Genomic DNA, 25,341 nt, shown 5'->3' with positions numbered 1-25,341 from the left:
TGCATTTTTTGATAACTGATGATACTGAGCACCAGTGTTTATTGGTTTTTTAGATACCCTCTTTTGTGAAATTCCTTTCCAGGTCTTTACCCATTTTCCTATTGGCTTGTCTTAGGAGTTGTATATTCTGGATAGAGCCCATAGTTGGACATGTATTTTACATGTTTTCCTACTCTGTATCTTTGGATGAATAGAAGTTCTTTTAATGGGGTTCAGTCATTTCCTTTATGATCTTATTAAAGAACCTCTGCTTCTTTCATGAAAATGTTCTTACACATTATAATCTAGAATCTTTTGATTTATAGTTAAATACACAATCCAACTGCAAATGATTTTTATGTAAGGTATGAGGTGGGGATTTAAGATTCATTTTCACCTATGTGTATTGTCTCAGGACCATTATGGTTTGGGGTTTTTTGCTTGTTTTGCTTTCCTTTTTAAAAAAATTGTAGAGTAGTTTTTGATTTACTGAAAAGTTGCATAAGTAGTACAGAGAGTGCCTGTGTGCCCCTCAGCAGTCTCCCTTGTTACCATCTCACAGTGCTGTAGCACATTGGTTACAGCTAAGGCCTCGATATTGATATGTTATTATGCACTGAAGTCTGGACATTATCCAGAGTAGCACCATCAGGTTTTGACTAATGGAAGGGCTGTTAAAGGATGGTTTAAGATCACATCCTTTTAAATCTGCAGTCACAAAGTCCACCAGAGTAAGAGACAGCTGTCTTTGGTCTCAGCCTAAGCTGAGAGAACTCAGCAGGCCTCAAGTGGTGTGAATGTAGATCCTGTGAGGTCGCTGGGAAGGAAGGGCGGAAATCCCGCTGTTAAGGGCCCTCCAGGTACTCTGCCTGTCTGAGTTTTAAAAGTGTAATCAGTAAGTAGCCTTGTCTTTAAACCCAATAGTCTGGAGTTTCATAATCTTTAACCAAAGTTTAAAATACGTTGATGGTGAACAGCTTTTTATCTTTTACTTTTAGTCACTGGCTCTACATTGTTTATCTTACAACTGGAGTTTGTACCTTTTGACCACCTTCACCCATTTCAGCTCCTCCCCCACCTCTGGCAACCCCTAATCTGGTCTCTGTTTCTGTGAAGTTTTTGTTTTGTTTAGATTTCAGGTATAAGTGAAATCATACTGTATTTGTCTTCGTCTGACTTATTTCATTTACCATAATGCGCTCATGGTCCATTTACTTTGTTGCAAATGGCAAGTTTTCTTTGTATGACTGAATACTATTCATTGCGTGTGTATGTGTAATATACCACATTTTCTTTATCCATTCATTTATTGATGGACACTTAGCTTGCTTTCATGTATTGGCTATTATAAATAATGCTACAGTGAACACAAGGGGGCATAGATATCTTTGAGATCATATTTTTGTTTTTGTTGGATAAATACCAAGAAGTGGAATTGCTGGAACATATGGTAATTCTATTTTTCATATTTTGAGGACCCTCCATACTGTTTTCCATAGTGGTTGCACCAGTCTGCATTCCCACCAACAGTGCATAAGGGTTCCCTTTTCTTCAAATCCTCACCAACACTTGTTATTTCTTGTCTTTCTGATAATAACCATTCTAACAGGTATGAGGTGATTTTTGATTTGCATCAATTTTTTGATGATCATTGATGTTGGCCATCTGTATGTCTCTGGAAAAACTATCTTTTCAGATCCTCTACCCATTTTTTAATCAATGTGTCTTTCTCTTCTGTTGAATTGTATGAGTTCTATATATATTTTGGGGGGATATTAACCCCTTATCAGATAGATATTTTCTCTCATTTCGTACATTGCCTCTTTATTTTGTTGACAGTTTTCTTCGCTGTAAGCAGCTTTTAAAACCAATGTAGTCCTACTTGTTTGTTTTTGTTTTTGTTGCCTTAACTTTTGGTGTCAAACCCAAAAAATCGTTGTGAAGTCAAGGAACTTACCCCCTATGTTTTCTTCTAGGTGTTTTATGGTTTCAGATCTTATACTTAAGTCTTTAATCCATGTTGAGTTGAGTTTTGTGTTTAGTATAAGATAGTTCCTTCTAATCAGCTTTTAGGTGCCAGGTGCCATGGGTAAGGAGACCTCAGTGTGCCCCTGTGACCTTGGGTGTGAATGTTGGAAAACTGTATGCCTGATCCAGCCTCCTCTCCCACTTTTAGCTTGGGCCAGGGCAGCGTCACCACGACCCCTAGTTGTGAGGAAGACAAGACAGAGAGGCACCGAGACTGCTAGATCTTTCACTGCAGACCTTCCAGTCACTTGCCTCCGGTCGACTTCACTATAACAAACTTAAGTGGTGCCAACATGTGTCAAAGTGTCCCTGACAGTCTTAACTGTTTGTACTTGTCTTTCCCTTTGACAGCAGACATTTAAATTATAGTGAGGAAGCAAGGCAGGCCAGCCAGAATTTTATGAAATATTCATTGTTCTTACCCCAGCTGTAACCTTCATCCTGGATGACACTTTTATGACACTTTCATAGCTGACAGATTGACCCCGGGCGCACACATGCACAGCTGGGTCCTCTTGTCTTTGCCCTGCTTCCCCTCAGCACCATGAGCTCCCGTCATTCTGCCAGCCCGGTCGTCTTCACCAGTGCCAGAAGCTCGCCCAAAGAAGAGCTCCACCCTGCCGCCTCCTCGCAGCTCGCACCTTCCTTCTCCTCTTCCTCGGCCTCTTCATCTGGTCCTCGGACTTTCTACCCTCGCCAGGGCGCTACTAGCAAGTACCTGATTGGATGGAAAAAACCCGAGGGAACCATAAACTCTGTGGGATTTATGGACACAAGAAAGTAAGAATTCTTTTGCATCTCTTGGTGATTTGCTTTTAACGTGACAGAAAACAGAAAAGTTTGGGACAATCTTCTGTAACCAAGGTGGCCAGGCTGGGAGGTGGGGAAGAGTTGATTTGCTAGGGGGATAGATGATCATTATTTTCCTAAGTAAAACTTGTCTCAAATTATTTCTACACCTCATTCCTTAAAAAAGATATAATATACTCAGATTTGAGAATCTTCGATCTCCCAGGAAACAGTACAGCAGCCCCCATTATCCATGGGAGATACATTCTATAACCCCTAGTGAATGCCTGAAACCACAGATAATACTGAATCCTGTGTATACTATGTTTTTTCATATCCATACATACCTTTGATAATTTAATTTATAAATTAGACACAGTAAGAGATTAACAACTAATAGTAAAATAGAACAATTATAATAATATACTGCAATAAAAGTCATGTAAATGTGGTCTCTCTGTGATAACTGAGACTTAGCTACTAAGTGACTAATAGGTGGGTAGTATGCACATCTCCGGATACACTGGACAAAGGGGTGATTCATGTCCCAGACAGGAGGGTACAAGGTTCCCTTCCAGTCCTGCCACTCCGAATGGCACACAATTTAAAACTCATGAATCGTCTGTTTCTGGATTCTGCCATTTAATACTTTCGGATCATGGTTGACCGTGAGTAAATGTAACCACAGAAAGCAAAACCTCAGATAAGGGGGGCCTAACGGCGCGTCTTGAAGAACAAACCTCAGAATAACCAGCCCTCTGGTGCGAAGGCCACCCCTGTCCCTTTGATGGTACCAATCACAGCCTTTCCATTTACTTCTTAACTGGGCCAGGGGCCACCAGAAGGAGTGTTAGAAAACCAGGAGTGTTAGAAAGAAAGTGACTACATATATAAAGAGCTTTTTACAAAGTACAGCAAAAAATAAATAAATAAATGATTCATTCGATTATTTTGTTTTTGTCGGTACAAAGATTGCATTTGGGATTCATAACCTGTGGTCTTTTATTAATAAGCCTGTTGCTAATTTTGGCTTAGTAGAGTTAATTATTTCCTGTTAAAGAGTGATTTTTTTCATCAGACTTTTTATTTTGTTTTTTAATTGGTTTTGTTTCTGTAACAAGAATTCATCTGAGCAGCTTCTAATGTAATCGAACGGAAGTAATTCTCCTTTTCTCTCGGATAATATTTCTCCATTGACTTAACATCCTTCCGAGCTCGTTGTGCCCTTCAGTCAACCTTACTGATTTAGTTCCTGCCATCTTGTTCCTTTTATTCAAGACGTCATCAGAGTGATGGCAGCGAAATAGCCCACACCCGGCTGCGCGCCTCAACCAGGGACCTCCGGGCGTCTCCCAAGCCAAGCTCCAAGTCCACCATTGAAGAGGATCTCAAGAAACTCATCGACCTTGAAAGCCCGACTCCTGAGTCCCAGAAGAACTTTAAGGTACAAGACAGCTTGGGGGTAAATAGCAGGTAGAGGGAGGCCAGGCGGGACGGAGCTGCCTACCAGTTACACCCTCCAAGAAGCGGAGTCCCTAGCTCCTCCTGCCGTTCCCCCATCTTCCCAATAATTAGTTCACAGCATTTTCTGAATGGTCTGTTCCTGCAGCCACATCCCTCAAGCCTGGGTTTAAATCAGCCTGTCCCAGCCCCCGTGGCCCTGTCTCCTCCCAGCGTGCCCTACTCGTACTGCACGAGCTGCACTCTTCCTTGAACATTATTACTCAAGTGCCATCACTCCTCAGACCTCTGCAGAGGCTTCTGTGGCCCCTTGTCAGACAGAAACTTTCCTCAGGGTCTTCGCCCAGAGGGCTCCCCTTCTCCCTCAGAGAGCCCCCGCCCCACATGCCCGCAGTGCTCTGCGCTCCGGCCTTGCTTCTGCCCCGGCCCTGGCCAGGCAGTCGTGCCGGCTGTACCCTGTGTTCTCCCCGGTCCGGCAAAATAAGTCGACACACTTGCCTTCAGAACTCCCTGGGCTCTCTACTTCATGAAACCTTCTCTCCACTCCCTCTCAGAATTCCAGACTACACCCGCCTCCTCGAGGACCCAGCCTCCCTCCCTGTCAAGCCCCAAGCGCTTGCCCAGAGTTGATGTTTGCGTGTCAGTGACCACACCTTTGCGCGCCCATGTGAAAGGGTTTGCTCGGCTCACCTCAGCTTGGAGGACCCCTGAAGCCTCCTTAAGGCTCCCCGTTCTGGTCGTCCGAGACATGCAGGCTCACCCCCCGGGGCTCGGAGCTGGCATGTGCCGCGCAGCGCCCACAGACATTCCCCTCTGAGGGGGAGGCCCACCTGGCTGCGGTGTCCCAGGCAGCCCCAGGGGAAGGGTGTCCTTCCCCAGGAAGGTCATAGCAGTTAACGTGCTCCGTTCACTGGGTGCTTCGTTAAATGATTTGAAGTCTGTCTGAAGTGACTAGCAAGCTTAATTTAAGAACTTGGAGTCTCGATTGAAATGGAAGCTAGGCTATTAACTACTTGCCATCCCCCAACTGTGATCAGAATGCCAGGAAACGTGCCTGTCTGGAGGAGCCGTGTGGTCTTGTCCCGTCCAGGCTTTCTCGCCGCGATTCTAGCGTGCACATGTGCGCGTTTTCCTCCAGATGGGTCAGATATGCCTCCTGAACCTAACACTCAGCGCTCATAGGACTGAAGTGCACTCCAAAGACCATTCTGGAGTTTTGCGAAAGAAATGATTTATTAACATAAACATTAAGATCATAAATCATTTTAAAGACTTGCCATTCTTGATTTCTGTAATTTCTGTTCTATAAGCCAGCACTTAAGAGTTCTGACTCATCACCCAGAGTACAAATGGTTTCCTTAGCAACCGTGCAAAAGATTGTGCTTGAAATTTCTTTCTTTATCCATCAAAACCCAGAGAGGTGTATTACAGTGTTTAAAGACAAGTTTAAAAATAAAAATTATTTCACATTTTTCCTTTGATTTAGAGGAAAATTAAACTTGCCATGAAAGGCATCTTTCCTCCACTTCTTAGTTGAACATTTTTGGAAAGGGGCAAGCTTAAAGCTTTCGTTCTTTTCATTCATTCCTGCACTGGAAATAATTGAAAACAAATGTCTGTTTTGCCATTATTTTAGGTCTTGGCTTTTATTTCCAAAACGAATTACTTTAAAACATTCCTATTTGAAACGGGGGTGCCCGTTCTTTCTGCTGTGATGATATTATTGTCAGACCCCCTGCAAAGAAAATGCTTCTGCCAGCGAAACTATTACTGTAAAAAAGCTGGAAGCGGGAGCTGGAAACATCCTGTTTTTTTCTCCAGTTTTCATCCTTTTTGGTTTGGTTTCAGAGAAGTTCAGCTAAGGAGCTCGGTGTGTCTTGTGAGATTTATCATCTGAATGACAGTGGCTCTGCTGTGTCAGTAAGGCCAGCGTGCCCTTGGAGAGTCCTCCAGGTCACGCCTGGCCCGAGGCGTGACTGCAGCAGACTTCAGATGCCAGCCGGGGCCAGCTTCAGGCTGTGGTACTTGAAGCCCGCGCACACCACACTGGCTTCATTGGCTAGCAAGTGCTACCTACGAGAGATCATTAATGCAAGTGACAGGGTCACTCCCAGGCTCATTTGCCAGCAGAGCGAGACGTCGATGTCTGTGGTGGTGCCCTCCGGGGCAGGCTGTGCGGAGAGGTGGGGCTGCGGGCCGTGCAGAGGCTGTGGGGGCTCCGCCTCCAGGGAGACGGCAGAGCCGCGGCACTCAAGCAACCCCCTTGGCAGGCAGAGGGGGACAGCCTTGTTTTCTGTGAGGGCTGCATACAGCGGCAAGCGAAGAGACAGTAGTGCAAACCAATCGTCCTGCTTCCCTGCCAACACTCTCAGGTACAGAGCAAAGGAAGAGAGCCGTGCAGCTCCCTTGTTTAGGAAGACCTGGTACCTGCTTATTGCAGGTGCGGGGAACCCAATTTGCTGGCAGCCACGAGGACTGGAAACAAGAGAGAACAGGAGACTGACCTGGAGCAAGGCACCACCTCTCCAGGCCCAGTTCCTCGGCTTTGAAAAAGAGGACCAGGGTAGATCAATGGTGCACAAATGATTTTAAAGCTCAAACCTCTCCCCTCCCCCCTTTTTTAAATAAAATTATCCGTGGAAGCCAGTATGTAGAACTGAGAAAGCAGAATCTCTCTGATGGGAGGGGTGGGTGTTACGGCCCTTGGGTTCCACCTGAACATCTCCTCCCCTCAGGAAGCGATGCTGTGGTGAGCCCTGGGGCTCCGCGGAGTACAGTTTGAAACCCCCCAGCCTGATGCTCTCTCAGATCCCTTCCCTGTCGGCCACCAATTTCATTGTGGTTCTTTCTCAGAAGCTGGTTGCCCTGGGCAGGGCCTGTGGCAGTCTCAGGTTTGACCTGCAAGAAAGGTAGAGGTGTTGCAAGAACCGGAGAGGTATGCACACTGTAGGAATTGAAGAGGAATGGGTGGAGGGACCATCCTAACGAGTTTGGGCAAGACTCAGTCCTGCTACTTTTTGATGGGCAGAACGCATCTAGGCATATTGCTTCCTTCCGCCATGTATCCTGCCTCCCTTTCCTGCAGGATGTTACAACTTTTAATAAAGCACACCGCTAAAAGGACCTCTCTTCAACGCAACTGTTTACTGCTATGAGGTATACTAATATTTCCCAAAGAGGCTGAAACTAGAATTGGGGAAACATTTCTCTCCTATGAAACCACCAGGGTGGAAATACTCACTGAAAAAGGAAATCTCTTTGCTGAACCCAGAAGTGCTAAAAAAAGATCGAGAGCAGGTTTTGAATACACAGATTTGAGGTCTGACTTGGTAGACAGAAGCCCATGGGATAGTCCTAGATGGAAGAAAGATGACCTGGTGTGTTTGTTGCTGTTTTAAATTGCAATTGACAAGCCATTTAACCTCTCTAATGCCCACTCTTCTCTGTGAGAAGAGAAATCGTTATTTCCATACCAACTTCCCTCCACTTAAAGACTCACAAAGCATTTATCACAGCAGCTTAGTTCTCTAGGTAAGCACATATGTACCTTGGGCTTAGCTCATCATGAATTTTTAAAAGTGAGCACAATTTTTACACAATTGGCTACTCCTGAGACTCATTCACAATGTTTTTGATTAATACTTTTTTAAATATATTTATGCAGCAACTGTGCATACCACATCATGGGTTATGTCAACTTGATTAACCCTTGGTTTGTTGAATGGAATTGTGTTAGACCCGGAGCACAAGAATGAACCCAAGTGTCAGCTCGGTGTCCTCAGCACTCTCTAAGTGGAGCCATTGCTGTGTGATTGTCTCTCTGCCTCTTCAAAGTGTCATGGAAAGTCCCACCGTGACTTTCTGCCAGCAGTGACTCAGTCCTCCTACTCACATCTTTACCTGTTCCCCTCATTGTTCTCCCTGCCAAGGTGAATGGTAGTCTCAGAGGAATTGAATAAAAAAGCTTTATTGTTAATAGATCAAACACTCCATTGGTTTTTAGGATACTGGATATTTAAATATTATTAGTGTGTCTGTTGTTTCTCAATGATGGGATTCTCAAAAGCTTGCTGTTTGCAGAAAAATCTCATATAACTTAAGTCTGGTCACAAAGACAAAAGACATCAATAAGAGATACAGCTATCTGGAAACGTGTCATTTTTCTATACACACATAAATATTTGTCATTTATAAAGATGACTTCCCTATTTTCATTCCATGAATAGAAATCTATCTCAAAAAATAAATTATTGCCAACACTCATTAAATATAATTATAGTAGTTAATGTTCATCAAGAGCCACCTATTATTTGAGTTAATATTTTGTGACGACCAAATGCTCCTGTAGCCCAGCAAACGTGTAATCACTTGGCAAGCTTCTGAGGATACCTTCCTGGCACCGTGGCTGCTCTCTTGGGGGCCACAACATTATTTCATAAAACATATTACTAATATATGCCACTCTAAACAGCCCAGTGTTTCATTTAACCTCCTAATAATACTGAGAGATGTTGTGCCCCATTTCATAGACAAGGAGTTGGGCTCAGAGAGATTGCATGATTTGGTCAATGACAGAGCATTCAAATACAACTCACATTTGTCTGTTCCTCATCTTGTTCTTAACCATGACACAATATTGGTGAGTTCACTTAATTCCATATCTGAATTATGTACTGAACACTGATGGGCAGCGTGCTGGTCTATGAGGATATGACGACCAGGAACTCCCATTTTGGCTCTAAGGTGGTGGTCATAGAAGCTTCCTTTGTGGGCTCCGGGATTTGCTGGGGTGTGTCTAAGAACAGTGATTTTGTTAAACCACTTATTCCCCAAAACCTGGGTCTTGTGCGTGCGACCCAGAACATTGACCTTCTGTTGTCCGCACTGTTTTGCAGTTCCAGGCACTCTCCTCGCCGCAGTCTCCTTTTCCCACCACCCCCACCTCAAGGCGGACCTTGCACCGAACACTGTCGGATGAGAGTATTTACAGTGGCCAGAGGGAGCACTTTTTCGCCTCAAGGGCTTCGCTTCTGGACCAAGCTCTGCCCAACGATGTCCTCTTCAGTAGCACGTACCCTTCTCTCCCCAAGTCTCTTCCATTGCGGAGGCCTTCGTACACCTTGGGAATGAAGTCATTGCATGGTAAGTTTGTAGCTTCAGCTGAATCGCCCTGCTCGTGGGGAACAGTGTCCCCAGAAACAACTGTGATTCACTTTGCTCAGGGAATGACAGCTGGAGGAAGTCCTGCTAACAGGCTCACATTATCTCAGCTTACACACACCTCCCTCATTCAGCCTCTCAGCAGTAGTCCCAGACCATAGGGCACAAACAGGCAACCTCACCAGGCCATAAGTCACCTGGGATGCTTGTGGGGGTTTTTTAATTAAGGTATGCTTGACATATAACATTGTATTAGTTTCAGGTGTTCAGCAAAATGATTGATATTCATATTGCAAAATGATCACCATAATGAGTCTAGTTACCATCCATCACCACATAAAGTTGTTGGGTTTTTTGTTTTTGGATGAGAACTTCGAAGATTTACTCTCCTAGCAACTTTCAACTGTACAGTACAGTACAGAATGGGGCCAAAATAGGTTCACAGTTGTTCATGTGGAAAAGAATACAATAATTAATAATACAAGAATAAACTTTGTGTTTCATATAGTCATGACTATGAACGTACTTATCCCCCCTGTGTTATTAACTGTAGTCACCATGCTGTATGTACTCGTGATTTGTCTTTCTCTGTCAGACAGTTTGCAGTTAGTACAGTGCCCTTAACGTCCAGCATGTTGCTAATAGCAAGATTTTGGTTTTTTATGGCTGAATAATATTTCATAGTATCCATTCATTCATCAGTGAACACTTAGGTTGTTTCCGTACCTTGGCTATTGCAAATAATACTGCAATGAACATAGGATTGCATATATCTTTTCAAATTAGAGTTTTTATTTTCCTTGAGTAAATACCCACAAGTGGAAGTGCCAGATCACGTGGTAGTTTTATTGCGGAGCCTCTGCACTGTTTTCCGTAGGGGCTGCACCAGTTTACATTCCTGCTGGAAGGGCACAAGGGTTCTTTTCCCCACACCGTTGGCCACACTTATATCTTGCCTTTTTGATAACAGCCATTTTAACAGGTGTGAGGTAGCATCTCATTGTGGTATTGATTTGCATTTTCCTAATGATTAGTGATATTGAGTATCTTTTTATGTACCTGTTGGCCATCTCTATGTCTAGAAAAAAGTCTGTAGATCACCTGCCCATTTTGTCATCATATTGTTTGGTATTTGCTGTTGAGTTGTGAGGTCTGTATATTTTGGATGTTAACCCTTTATCCCATTAATTATTTGAAAATATTTTTCTCTTATTCAGTGGGTTGCCTTTTCATTTTTTTGATGGCCTCTTTGCTGTGCAGGAGCTGTTTAGTTTGATGTAGTCACACTTGTTTATTTTTGCTTTTGGTGTCAAATCTAAAAATTTATTGCTAAAACCAGTGTTATTGCCACAACTGATTTAAAGGAGTATGTCTAAGAGCAGTGGATTATAAAATTACCACCTGTGTTGTCCACTAGGAGTTTATGGTTTTATGTCTTACATTCAAGCCTTTCATCCATCCTGTGGTAATTTTTGTGTATGATGTAAGATAATAGTCCAGTTCATTCTTTTGTATGTGGTTGTTCAGTTTTCCCAACACGATTTATTGAAGAGACTGTCCCTTCCCCATTTTCTGGTCTTGGTTCCTATGATGTTAATTAATTGACCATGTGTGTGGGTTTATTTCTGGACTCTTTATTCTGTTCCAATGATGTATATGTCTCTTTATACCAATACTGTAGTTTTGGTTACTATAGCTTTATAATATAGTTTGAAATCAGGAAATGTGATGCCTCCACATTTATTCTTTGTTCTTTCCCAAGATTACTTTCTTCTTCTTTCCCAAAATTACTTTAGTATTTGAGGTCTCTTGGGATTCCAAACCAATTTTAGGATTGTTTGTTCTAGTTCTATGAAAAATGCCATCAGTAGTTTGATAGGGATTGCACTGAACCTGTAGATTGCTTTGGGTAGTGTAGACATTTTAATGATATTAGTTCTTCCAGTCCATCAGCATGGTATATCCTTCCATTTACTTGTGCTATATTCAATTTCTTTCATCAATGTCTTATCATCTTCAGAGTACAGATCTTTTACTCCCTTGGTTAAATTTATTCCTAGGTATTTTATTCTCTTTGATGCAATTGTAAATAGAATGATTTTCTTAATTTCTATTTCTGATTGTTTTTAGTTTATAGAAACACAACAAATTTTGTTCACTGACTTTGCATCCTGCAGCTTTACTGAATTCATTATCAGTCCTTACAGTTTTTTGGTGGAATCTTTAAAGCTCTCTAATATGTCATCTGCAAATAGTGAGTTTTACTTCTTCCTTTCATATGTGGAAGACTTTCATTTCTTTTCCCTGTTTAATTGCAGTGGCTACGATTTCCAATACTAAGTTGAGTAAAAGTGTTGAGAGTGGGCATCCCTGTCTTGTTTCTGATCTTAGAGGAAAGGCTTTAGCTTTTCACCATTGAGTATGATGTTAGCTGTGGGCTTATATATGGCTTTTATTATATCGGGGTACATTCCCTCTGTATCCACTGTACTGACAGTTTTTTTAATCATAAATGGATGTTGATTTTTGTCAAACATTTTTTCTGCATCTATTTTGGTGATCATATGCTTTTTATACTTTATTAATGTAGTGTTATATTGATTGATTGATTCATAAGTGTTGAACCACCCTTGCATCCCTATAATAAATCCCACTTGATCGTGATCATGGTGTTTGATCCTTTTGATGTGTTGTTGAATTCAGTCTGCTAATATTTTTTGAGGATTTTTGCATTTATGTTCATCAAGGATATTGGCCTGTAATTATTTTTTCTAGTGGCATCCCTGTCTAGTTTTGGTATCAGGGTAATGCTAGCCTCATAAAATGAGTTTGGAACTGTTCCTTCCGTTTCCATTTTTGGAAGAGTTTGAAAGGTTAGTTTTAATTCTGCTTTGGATATTTGATAGATTTCACCTGTAAAGCCCTCTCTCTGGTCCTGGACTTTTGTTTATTGGGAGGTTTGTGATTACTGATTTGATATTCTTACTAGTAATATGTTTCGATTTTCTATTTCTTTATCATTCAGTCTTGGTAGGATATATGCTTCTAGGAATTTATTTATTTATTCTAGGTTGTCCAGTTGGTTGGTGTGTGATTATTCATAGTAGTCTCTAATGATCTTCTCTATTTCTGTGGTATCGTTGTAATGTCTCCTCTTTCATTTCTGATTTTGAGTCTTCTCTCTTTTTTTCTTGGTGAGTCTAACTAAAGGTTTGTCTCTTTTGTTTATATTTTCTAACAACCAGATCTCAGTTTTATTGATCTTTAATTTCTTTTTAGTCTTTGTTTCATTTATTTCCTTCCTTCTCCTAATTTGGGGCTTCTTTGTTATTGTTTTTCTAGATCCTTGTGTAAAATTATGTTGTTTGAGATTTTTTTTATTCCTTGATGTAGGCATTTATTACTAAAATTTTTCCTTTTAGAAAAGAGGAAAGTTTTGGTTGCATCCCATTGGTGTGGTATGTTTCCATTTTCATTTGTCTCATGGTATTTTTTATTTCCCTTCTGATTCTTCTTTGACCTGGTGGTTATTCAGTAGCATGTTGTTTAAACTGCATGTATTAATGAATTTTTGTTTTCTTCTTGTAATCTTTACCTTCATACCATTGTGGTAGGAAAAAATGCTTTATTTGATTTCAGTCTTTTTAAATTCATTAAGACTTGTTTTGTAGTCCAGCATATGATATGTCTTGGGTAGTGCTACATGTACACTTGAGAAGACCGTATATTCTGTCACTTTGGGATAGAATGTTTTTAGTATATTTGTTAAGTCCATTGGGTCTAATGTGGCATTTAAGGCCAATGTTTGCTTATTGATTTCCCATATGGTTGAGATCCATCCATTGATGTAAATGGGGTATTAAAGTCCCTTATGTTATTGTATTGCTCTCTATTTCTCCCTTTAGATCTGTTAATATTTGTTTTATATATGTAGGTGCTCCTCTATTAATGTGAAAATATTTACAAATGTTATAACTTCTTGTTGAATTTACCCCTTTATTATTATGTAATGCCCTCCTTTGTCTTTTCACCTGATATCAGTATAGCTACCCCAGTTTTCTTTTGGTTTCCATTTGCCAGGGATAGCTTTTTCCATCATTTCATTTTCAGTCTGTGTATGCAGTTAGATCTGAAGTGAATCTCTTAAGCAGTGGATATATGAGGGGGTTTTGGGGGGTTTTTTTGTTTGTTTGTTTGTTTTTTACTTATTCAGCCACTCTGTGTTTTTTGATTGGAGCATTTAGTGTATTTATATTTAAAGTAATTATTAATAGGTATGTATTTATTGCCATTTTGTTAATTTTTCTTTTTGTAATTTCTCTGTTCCTTCTTTCTTACTCTGCTTCCTTTGTGGTTTGATGACTTTAGGTAGTGGTTAGATTCCTTTCTATCTTTTGTGTATCTACTATAGGTTTTTTTGCTTTGTGGTTACCATGATGCTCACATATAACAACTTATAAGTCTACTTTTAGTTGATAACAACTTCAGTTTAAAGGCATTCTAAAGCTCTATACTTTTACTCTTTCCCCCAGTATTGTTTCTGATGTCAAAATTTATATCTTTTTATTTTGTGTATTCCTTACCTAATTATTATAGTTATTTTTACTACTTTTGTCTTTTAACATTCATCCTAGTTTCATAAGTGATTAATCTACCACCTTTTTATATATTTGCCTTTTCTAGTGAGATTTATACTTTCATGTTTTCTTGTTATTAATTAACACTCATTCTTTTCAGCATAAAGATGTCCCTTTAACATTTCCTATAAGGTCAGTCTAGTTGTATTGAACTCTTTTAGCTTTTGCGTGTATGGAAATCTTTTTCTCTCCAATTCTGAATGACAACTTTACTGAGTGGTGCAGTCTTGGTTGGGAGTTTCTTCATTAACGAGTTTGAATATATCGCGCCACTGCTTTCTGGCCTGAAAAGTTTCTGCTCATAGTCTTATGTGCACTCCCCTGTACCTAATAAGTTGTTTTTCTCTTGCTGCTTTTAAAATTCCTTGTCTTTAGTTTTTAATAGTTTAATTACAGTGTGTCGTGGTGTGGGTCCGTTGGGGTTTATCTTATTTGGAACTCTCTTGACATTTTGGAACTGTGCGTCTGTTTCTTCCACAGCTTAGGGAAGTTTTCAGCCATTAATTCTTCAAATAAGTTTTTTCCTCTTTCTCTTTTCTCCTTTCAGAATTCTTATAATAAGAATGTTGGTCTACGTGATATTGTCTTGTAAGTCCCTTAAGCTTCCCTCACAAATTTTTGTTCCTTTTTTTTTTTCTCTTTTTACTTCTCTGATTGAGCGCCATTGCTGTCTTCTGAGTTCGCTGCTCCTCTTCTCTTCTTCATTGCCCTGCCGTTAACCCCTCCAGTGTGGTTTTCAATTCGGTTGTTGTATTCTTCAACTCTGTGACTTCTCCTTGGTACCTTCTTATATTTTCTGTCTCTTTGTTCATCCATTCTTTTCCCAAGTTCAGTGAACAACCTTAGAAACAACCTTGGAAAGACCAGTATTTCCAAGTCTTTGTCAGGTAAATAACTTATCTCTGTTTATTAACCAGTTTAGAGGTTTTACCTTGTGTTTTTGTTTGGAACATATTTTTCTGTTTCTTTATCTCCCTTGATTCTCTGTGTTGGTTTCTATGCACTAGATGAAACAACCACTTCTCCAAGCCTTGAAGGAGTGAACCTCATCGCTCACGCCTGCCCTAACTCTTTTCCCTCAAACCTCTGTGATGTCCAAGCAGCCAGCTCTACTTTAGTGACTCCCCATAGTTGAGGGTGTGCCAAGACCTACCTGTCAGTGTCTCAGAGGGGAGGAGATCAGTCAATATGTATACGCAGGCTGATAGGCAGCCAGATCCTTTGGCAGCAGCTTTTAAAGTATGCAAATATATGTAGTCCTGTGGGACTGGAAACACTAGCCCTGCTGGTCTTCAGGACCAAGCAATCTAGAGGTGTCACCTGGTGGCAGACACAAAATCGATGTGCCAGACGACTGTATAAACTTCTTTCCGGGAGATGCTGGGGAGCTGGAGAGAGGACAAGAAGAAAGATGGCTTCCATCGGCCTCTGTTCCCCGGGAGCCCCCTCATAGAGTCTAGCTGTGTGCCAAATCTGAACCTTCCCCTAGGCCAAAGTTCCCGAACAAGCAAATAAGTCTTTTGCACAGAAAGACTCCGATTGTTGCGGTGCCAGGGGACCCAGGAATACAAGCCCCCTTGGCCACCAGAGCCAGGCAGTCCAAGGACCCCCCTCCTGGTTCACAGCTGCAGAAGCAAGGGCACCAGAAGGCGTGTAAAAGCTGCCCTTTCGGATCTTTGTTAAAAATACAGATTTTCAGACCTTTCCCCAAGACCTGCCGAAATGAAGCTTGAATATAAAAGTCTGAGAATTAGTAGTTTACCAAACATCGCAGAGGCTGTTATGATTGGGTAAATTTGGCTAACAGTGTAGTTATTTCTTAGACGTTATTCACGGCCACAGCTACCACAGAACCCCGGCTTGCCCTTGTTCCCTGTCTCCCAGGCTGTGAAGATGTCACCTGTCGTGTCAACCACTTGTTTGTTGACTTTTTCATTGATTAGGTGAGTGAGCAGGCACTTTAGGAAAAGGATGTTGATGCTGGGGGAGTATCTCCATGTTCCCGCCTTTCTTCATAAATGCTTTGTTTGCTCTGTCTAGATCCCAGTTTTATGAAGGGCCATATTCTGGGACTATGAGTTTGAATTTGTTCTTTTTCCTTCTCCTCTCTCCATCCAACTCCACTCCTTCCCCACTGTGACCCAGCACAGCAGGTACCTGTTACGGAACTGGTGTTCCTGCTTGTTCATTATCCAGACAGCTGTAACGCCACCTCCCTTCTACCCGTTTTTTTCCCTGGGAACTCTGTGCCATTCGTTCATATCCGTGTTTCCTTTCCTTCTGCCGCTTCTCAGAGCAGTATTCTCTTTAAATCTGCTGCTTGCCTGCTTTGCTCTCACCGTGCACCTTTTGTGAGCTCCCAGCCCACTCATGAATGTTCCCTCGCCGTCCCCATCCCACTCACTGTTCCCATCCCTCCCCCCCCCGGCAGGTGTCACTCAGGACCGTGCCGGCCTCCCCTGCTCCCTCCCCCATCCAACTGCAGCTTGAATCTTGTTTCTCTTTGCTCCAGGAGGCCATGCCCAAAGAACCAAAATAGATGCATGAAATGTCCACTTTTTACCATCCAGACTCTAGAAGTAATTGCCTGGTGGTACCCCAGTAGCCAGCAACCTTTTCTCCCTTGTTGTCCCCACATCGGGGCCACTGTCCCCTGGATTCCAGTGCCCCTACAACCTTCTGCTTGTCTTGGGGGCTTTTCTAACTTCCCTGCACTCATTTAAGCCTTTGCAGCACTAAAAATAAACCCTTTGTGAAGGCTTCTCTGCATGTGTCTGTCAGGGTAGGCCCTGTCTTCTAGAGGCTCACATTCTGAGACAGCAGCCCGGAAAACCCACACACGGTCATTGCTCAGCTGATGAAGCCTGGGGTTAAAGACCCAGCCCTGAGGAATGGAAAGAGAAGTCTCCTTCTCTGAGCACCTGCCCATCATCTTGCTTTCTCGAAGGTCAGGCAGCAGTGCCATGATCCTGTGTCCTAAACTGAGCGATCCTTGCTGAGCTGCCCCCCAGCCTGGCCTCGCTGGGTGTGAATACCACTGCAATGTGTTTGGGCAATGGGGCGGGGGCGGGGTGCTGACTTCTTTTTTCTCCCATATGGAAATTTGAGCACCAGATATAAAAGGGCAGAGGGTTATGAGTGACACACAAAATTGTCTGTTCCACCTCCTTACCCTTCGTGGGAGCAAGTTTCAATAGAACTGAGCATTTAATATCTGGCAGTATTTGTTGATTCCTATTCACTCATAATTTTGCTAATTTTAAGCACATTAATAACTAGCAGCTGCATTTCAGAGCAGTTCTTCATGTAATTTGAAAGGGAAAACAAGCACTAAATATACTCTAGTTTACCAGGCTCTCATAATTGATGGCAGTTTTTAACTCCTTGTAAACAGGTATTACTGGAGTTGCTTACATGTTTTTACTGAGAGCGTCACTTTAGGTTCTGTGTCTGCCGGGATGTTCATGTCCCAGTCCCACTCCCAGGGGCAGGCCCTTCTCATGAAACTGCGTGCTCTGGCCCATCACCTCCCCCTCCTGCCCTATTGAGAGCGTTTACATTTCTGGAGCCCCACCAGCCTCCCCTCTCTGCTCTCCGCGTGCATGAGCTTCAGTGGCAGCAGCGCGCCGTGCACTGCATGGGCGGCTCCTTCTCCATCCTCCCAGGCCCAGGCCGAGCAGAGGCTAGTTGTTATAATGGGTCACTATTTGTGTTTTAAAAATGATCACCTTGGCAGGGGCTCGGGATGTTGGATGCTGTAACCCAAAACTGACCCCAGGAGTTGCTCCTTGTGTTTTTGGGAAGGAGAAGCATCCCTTCCAGCCTCAACCCCTTGACTCTGGGAGGAAAAGCAGATGCTGGACCCGCCCTGGACCCCCCTTAGACAAACAGCTCTTGAAAAAGCAGACTTGTTGCCTTGGTGCAACACTAACTTTTCTGTGAGTCATATTCCTAGAGATGAGATAGTAAGAGGTTAAAAAGAATGATTTAAGACTGGAGGAAGTCCATTTATAGCTGAACTCAGCTTTGGAATGGCCACTAATGGGCTGCTAGGCTAGACTGATCGTAGAACCCGAATGACGTGCAATCTATTCTGGTAACAGGAAATAGGTAAGCTCTCAAGTGGCTCTCTTGTGAGCACGAGAAGTATCTGATCCCTCGTCTCTTCCTACAGGAGAGTTCTCGGCTTCAGACAGCTCCCTCACCGACATCCAAGAGACCCGGAGGCCCATGCCCGACCCCGGCCTGATGCCCCTGCCTGACGCTGCTGCGGATTTGGATTGGTCCAACTTGGTGGATGCCGCCAAGGCCTATGAGGGTGAGTCCACTGACGGTCCGAGCAGTCCCGCTCCAGACTTCAGCAGGGCCACACTCTGTTCAAATCTCTGGTCAAGTCTCTGTTCACTCTGCTTCTTCAGACACAGTGACAGCTCACACACGTCACTGGCACAGCCAGGAACCACTGGAGCTAACAGTAACTGAGCACTTAGCAAGGGCACACACACATCGTCTGATTCAGTCACATAGAACCTGGTGTTTCCTCTGCTTAGGAATTCCTAATACGGATGCCGTCCCCGCCCCCCACCCCCGCCCCGCCTCACTGTATGTGGGAAGGGCAGGTGGCAGGGGAATCCCAGCTGCCACTTGACTGAAAATAACACGGTCCTTCATCTCATCATAAAGACATTATTGCTAAGCGCACAGTTGGATCTGTTAGGATGCTTGTCCTGCAGGGCCCTGCCCCATGTCGCCCAATGCAGGGTGCCCCTGCCCTTCCCATCCGTGCCCCGAGCGTGGCAGCACACTTCCCGTCTGCATCCTACCTGGCCGGCTCACTGGCTGGGGCTTGCCTCAGCCTCTGGTTTTTAAATCCAGGCCCTTCGACGGTGCTGACGTCTATAAAACTACAGGTAGTGCTGTCCTATATGTTGTCACAGGCTGTCGGGTGCCTTTTTTAGAACAGACTGACTTCATTCTAAGATTATCATTCCCAACTTGTAGCTGTTAAGTAGTTCTGCATAAAATGAGGATGGGAGCAGGTGATTTCCTTAGTGGCGGCCGGGGCGGTATTGGTTTTCCTTAAAGAATTGAAAGTAGCTCGTCCGTCGAGCCCAAATCCAGGAGAAACGGATGAAGCCACTGAATTCAGAAGTCAGAAGCAAGGGGTCCCCTGGTAGCTGACTGCAATCCCATATTAACCCAATTTAAGTTTCAGTGTGTTGGGCACTCTGTTTTATATATATATATAAAGTGGTAGTAGTTTTGTGTTTCTAATGGGAGTTTTTTTAAATTTGACTGTTTTTGCTCAAGTTTTAAGTTGGTACATTTTGAAGCACGTGTGTGGACTGGGGTTACTTACAGCCTTCCCAGGTGGCCAGGTGTCTCGTGGAGAACATACTTCAAGAGTCTCAGGAAGCTTAATACGAGCTCATCAATGCATTTGATGTCATCACTGAGTGGAAAGCCTTGGTCTGGAAATTTGGCACAAGGCCTGTTTCCAGGGAAACATTTAACAGAATGCTACTTTAATAAGCAAGAGAAAGGAAGGACTAAAAATTGACTCACGACAACCCCCTTTTTAAGGGAAATTTACAGTGTGATAGCTTAAAACAGTTTTTTCCTGTGAGGGTTGGGAGAGGAGGTGCGCGGTGCTTCCCCGCACATTGACTACGGGTCAGTGCGGGCCATCTGCTGCCTGTTGACTGCGGCGCGGTTTCTGCCTCCTTTCCAGTCCAGAGAGCCTCATTCTTTGCTGCTAATGATGAAAACCATCGGCCCCTGAGTGCTGCCTCCAACAACGACCAGCTTGAGGACCTGGCCCCAATGAAGTCGTACAGCAGGTGGGTCCCCGCGTGGCGAGGTTGCCACCCATCACCTCCGCAGCTGGCGGGTGTCGGGGAGGAGGCGCATGGGTCAGCTGAGGGAGACTCATCGCCAAAGCGCCAGGCACTTCACACTTTAGTTAGAACACTTTGTCCCTCAGCACTGCAAACACAATCAAACTGTCCTTGATCAAAATGGTAATCATGAATAGTCTTTGTTATTTAAAACTATTCTGTAGTTATGTTCTTGGCATTTATTGGGTAAGGTGAGAAAAATCATTCGCACTAAAATAGCCTCCGATTGCTGCGTGGTCAGCCCTCAGTCTCTTCCGCGGCTGCCTGCAGGTCGCGCTTATGTACATGTCTGCGTCTTAGCTGTTTCCAATCCGTGTTACATCTGGGCCACCAGGACAGCTCAGATTGTGTGTAAAATAAATAAGCAGTAACTGAGACCCAGGGGCTTTCGTATGAAAACATGGACTTTGAATTCTGTTTAATGATGCAGAGGCTCATTTTCCCCCAGTCCCACATGGTAAGGATATTGGATATCCGTGTGTGTGATATTATTGTACCAAAGACCCTTCAACAACATCGTTTGCTGTAACGTTGATGAGATGCTGTAGGAACATAACTCTTGGTTGTGCCAGTTAGCCTGTGGGGAAATCGGTGGCAGAACCTGTGTGTGGCGGTCAGTGAGGGCTCGCTGTATATGAAGGCACCTCGGCAGTCAGCCATGGAACACGCAGTGCGCCCTCCTTGATGCAGAATAATTTCATCAGTTTGCAACCTCTTCCCTTAAAACCTCTTGAGCATGGTTAAGAATCCAGGTCTCTCTTAAACTGAGTAAGAGGCAAAGCGAGGCAGGCACAGAGCACACAGGTACATGGGAGCTTGTGCTTGAAGGCCCCTCGGAAGGAGTGAGCCTGCGAGGAGACACTGTACACAGGGCAAGCACGAGAGCGGTGGGTCATCTGTCATGAGTGGGACGAATAGATGCTGCATTCACTGTCACCGCTGGGACAGCTGGGGAAGAAGAGTGGCATTTAGTTTGGCTGCTGATGACTTTCAAACTGCAGGCTCGGGGCGGGAGAGTCCAGGACCTCCCTTCTTAGGATGAGGTCTCCGGCAGAGAGAAGTTAGAGCAGGCAAAGTCCATTTTCCTAAGGAAGGACTGACTATTGAGCAGTTCTTAAACCTTTGTGGAATCATACGATGATTGGCTCTTTGTTCACTGTGATGAACAAATGTAAAAGGGGTTAAATTTATTTTTAAAAATTACCAGTGTGCACACACACACAATTCATTTTAAAAACCTCCAGAAGTCAAGACAGGCTGCTGGGAGCCGCTTGCACGCTGACAGCGCACAGCGGCCGCGTCGGCCCTGCCATGGCTGAGAGGGGGCTGGGTGCCTCGTGAGGGCGCCCCAGGCCTCCCCAGTGATCCTGTCCAGCACCACCCTCACCGTCCACGGCATATTCAACCCACCCAGACCCGACCGGCGTGTGGTGCCATATGTGCGGTGGGGGCCGCAGCTGACCACTCACCTTTGACAGTCCACTTGTTGTCAGCTTTTAATTGGTTGTCCTGTCCTAGGAGTTTGAAGATCATTATCATCCCACTTATTTGCAGCCTGTGCACTCATGCCACTGTGAGTTTACTTTTTGGGCTTGTTACAGCTCTAGAATGAGCAGAAGACAACACCACAGCTCATTTTAGGTCAGGAATTCGAACTTTGATTTTAAAATAAAGAATACCTTCTATTCCATTATATTGAAAATTCAGAGTCACTTCCTCGTCCCCTTTGACCTCTGGAAAGAGGCCGCCGCACTTTATTCCCGTGGAAGGCGCTAGGCTCCCAGTCATGCGGCTCTGCAGTCGCGCCTGGGTAGAGCTCACCTCGGAGCTTGGCTCGCCTGGAATTCCTTCGAGGGCAGCCGTGGGAGGACAGCTGACAGGGGCCCTCGGCCTCGCCCAGCATGTCCTCTGTCGAGCCATTGGGGCGGCCGTCTCCCCCTCTGGCTCACCTTCTTTCACTCCTCCGGCAGGGCATTCATGATCAGTCCTTACATAGGAGAAAATAGGAGAACTGTGTGTCGAGCTTGCTGATCATAGTAGCAGAGAATATATAAGACATTAAGATTGGACTGACAAGCTTTAGAAACATGTACGTCTTTTTTTAATATTATAAGCTATTTAGACTAGGTTTTTAGATATGAACACAGCAACTAAACTGCAACTGGACAGCGGCCACAGACTGTTTCCTGGGGGGACCAGGCTTGCTGTCTCCTAGTGGCCCCAAGGCGCGATAGAGGCTGCATCTGCCCCTCCCCCACCCGCTCCTCTCCTCGGAGCCACTGAAGAGAGAGGAATCATTTCCCTGCTTGACTGTGGTGCCTGCCAGAGAGACCATTTTCCCTTACTATCCTAAATTTTGTGACACAAAAATGCAGAATCTTTAACAAAGGAAGCTACTGATTATCTGTAGCTCTTGCTTTTATAACCTCATATTAAGACGGCCGTCAGACAAACACAGCCACGTCATCTTTAAAAATGCCAAACAAACCCAGCACAGAGGCTCCTGCCAACGTGGTCTTTTGTTTCTTGTTCCCAGCAGCAAAGATTCCTCTCCCACTCTGGCTTCTAAAGTGGACCAACTGGAAGGCATGCTGAAGATGCTTCGGGAAGATCTGAAGAAGGTAAACATATTCTCAAAGCAGATTGCCCAGGATGTGCAAGCGGCCCTTTTAAAGGAGTGTTAGTGCAGTGAGAGGCCGGGCTTCAGCAGCTGCCTGGAGCTCAGTTCCCGCTGACACGCATTGCGAGAAGGCCGTCAGTTGTTTCCTTTGTGGGGAAGCCTAGAACCCCAGCACGCCCCAAGCCCCCTCCTGGCTTCCTGGTCCCTCGTATAGTGTGGGTGAAGAGCCCAGACCACGTGTTGTCACTGTGATTCACACTTTTGTGCCAAAATATCTGCATCCTGTTTTGTTTCTTGAGCTGCTTTGATTATATTAAGACAGCAACCACCAAACCAATATCTAAAATTTAAGACAGCCCTTATTAGCAAAGACATTAAAATATACATTATTTACATTCCAGAATAAACCTGTAGTGAATTTCTCTGGAATTCCTGTTCCCTGGGTTCTAACCCAGGACCAGGCCTTGCATACAGATGTTTAGACACACGAAAAGTGGAGACAGGCAGACGGTCGGACAGACCCGTAGCCACTCTCCCTGGCAGCCCAGCGAGGCGGGGCCACCCCCTTAGTCCCCTTCTGCTCTACCTCCCAGGAAAAAGAAGACAAAGCCCACCTTCAGGCAGAAGTTCAGCACTTGCGAGAGGACAACCTGAGGCTGCAAGAGGAGTCCCAGAATGCCTCCGACAAGCTGAAGAAGTTCACGGAGTGGGTCTTCAACACCATAGACATGAGCTAGGGCAGGCTCTGCAACCCCGAGCCAGGCCCATGGACGCGTCCTCAGCCCGCCCTCCCCAGCTTCCTACCTACTCTGCCCTCTTGCAGGGGGCGCACAATACAACACTTGCAGGTCAACAATCATTATCTGCCTTTTGTAGAAAAGAAAAAAAAGTAAAAATTTTAAAAAGTAAAATAAAGTTTAACTGCTAAAATGTGAATGTCTTTATTTTTTTTGCACAATATCTTTATCTGTTATGTATTTAAAAAGAAACTGGGCCTAGGATAACGTTCCCCCGGCCCATCTGCCTCTATTTCCATCAGCTCTTTGACTATTTCAGGTAACCCAAGCTTTCCCTTACTATCCTGACAAATGTCACTGTTCCTAGGAAAGTAAATGTTTTTAAAAATTGTTTATTGGGGGAGGGGCATGTCCTTACCTTCATTCCTAAAATGCCTGGGGAGGGAGGGGCCTACCTCTCTTGAATGACTTGTGCATGAACGAATGCTGTTTGTACCTGTCTTACAGAGATTATTAGTGGGACGGTGTTATTTGACAATAGCAAATCAGTGAACCGGAGGGAGGCAGAGTGAGTGCCCACAGGCCACGCCCCTTTCAGTCCTGCCCTGTGACATTATTCCCTCCTTCCTTCCCCAGGGAGAGGGTCCCAGGTGTTGTGTGCTCCTCGGAGCTAGAGCCCTTGGGGTTCGGCTTAAGCAAATCCCAGCAAATTGGAATCAGCTTCCCTACAACTTCCTGGCTCCAAACATTAATTGGTTTCAGAATTCCTTCAACCTGAAATATTATTTATGTGCATTTTGGCCAAAAGTACAGTGTCGGAGATTTTTAAAGTTGAAAATGCAGCAAAATTGTATTTTTAGCTCACTCAAAATGACTTTTAAAAAATTAATACTTTCCTCGTCTATAAAGCAAGATTTCACCAGTATTTGTAACTAGGAGAAATGAGTGTTAACTTGTGAATTTTACTACTTGCTTGTTCGGAGCAATGACTGTGATGCTAGAATGGGCTTTTGAAACCTGCATGTCCCGGTGTGCAGTGGAAGCACGGCACTTTCTGCATCCTTCTGTGGCATCCAAAGGAGTCTGCTGCAGAAATGGTCCGCGTGCTCTTTCTCCTGTCTAGTGATGCTGCTGCTTTGGGCATGTGGCCATTGTTCCAAGGCCCTCGGTCCTGCAGAGCACAGAGACACGGGGCCCACCAGTGTGGAGGGACCTCAGGGGAGCCCCTGGTGGCCCGGTTTCTAGCCTTCGTAATTGTCACTAAACTGACACCTGTGCCCTTTCAGGGGGAACGTGCAGCCATCTAGTGTCATCTGCTTGGACGTTCCCTGCCCCAAGTCATCCCAACTCGCTCCTCTCTCCATCCCTGAAAAACACAGAATGGGTTTGGTTTTCCTCCCTTCTCTCCCCACCCACCACCAGACTTTTACGCTACAGTTTCATTCATGATGTGATTTCTCCATAGGGTTTTCTTTTTCTGGTGAGATTTCTATCATGGAAATAGGAAGAGTTCAGAGTGCTTTGTAAAGGTCTCAAGTGTCTCTTTCTCCCTTTGACTTGTATGAAGGAGATTGTACATTGCCTGATATCTCTTTATAAATGAGAAATATCAGTAACATTTAAGCATTCTGAAGGCTTGCGTATCCTTCTGAGTTTAGTTTTTATTTTGTTTGACATTTTGTTTGGGGGCTTGGGGCAAGCTATTTATTAGAGTTTTGCAACAGAGTTCTTGTTTGAAGCCTTTAAAGACTACTTGTAAAATTCAAACAATAAAATTCATTTTAAATGCTCTTTTAAAATGCATTGGTATTGTTGCTTGAGGTTTTCTTATTGGAAAGACCACCCAGTGACCCAGTGGCCCTCCTCGCAGCCCAATCTTCTCATCAGGCTCCACTGACACTGAAGATAGTTCTTGAAACTTTCTGTCCCTTTTAGAATTTTAAAAAGATTTCTTACTCTCCGTTCACATGTCCATAGAGAATCCCTAATTTGCCTTCTCTGCTTATGATTTAATATTTGCAGAGCTCTTTATA

At 44.0% G+C, this 25,341-nt stretch overlaps 1 protein-coding gene across 1 annotated transcript in view; it reads left to right on the top strand.

The window, feature by feature from the left end:
* Positions 1-23,455, top strand: part of SIPA1L1 (signal induced proliferation associated 1 like 1) — a 312,113-nt gene extending 288,658 nt beyond the window's left edge. The window contains exons 19-25 of the mRNA XM_054567334.1: positions 2,548-2,787; positions 4,075-4,240; positions 9,153-9,399; positions 18,229-18,372; positions 19,786-19,894; positions 22,488-22,572; positions 23,165-23,455. Coding sequence (XP_054423309.1) covers positions 2,548-2,787; positions 4,075-4,240; positions 9,153-9,399; positions 18,229-18,372; positions 19,786-19,894; positions 22,488-22,572; positions 23,165-23,308 — 1,135 coding nt within the window. The 3' untranslated portion in view covers positions 23,309-23,455. The remainder of the gene's footprint in view (positions 1-2,547; positions 2,788-4,074; positions 4,241-9,152; positions 9,400-18,228; positions 18,373-19,785; positions 19,895-22,487; positions 22,573-23,164) is intronic.
* Positions 23,456-25,341: the final 1,886 nt, after the last annotated feature.

Source organism: Pteronotus mesoamericanus, unplaced genomic scaffold, assembly GCF_021234165.1.
Source record: "Pteronotus mesoamericanus isolate MK-2021 breed Mesoamerican mustached bat unplaced genomic scaffold, CSHL_Meso_final contig_182, whole genome shotgun sequence".
Lineage (NCBI taxonomy): Eukaryota > Metazoa > Chordata > Mammalia > Chiroptera > Mormoopidae > Pteronotus > Pteronotus mesoamericanus.
Note: the sequence above shows the minus strand (reverse complement) of the source record. Positions and strands in the feature narration are given on the sequence as shown.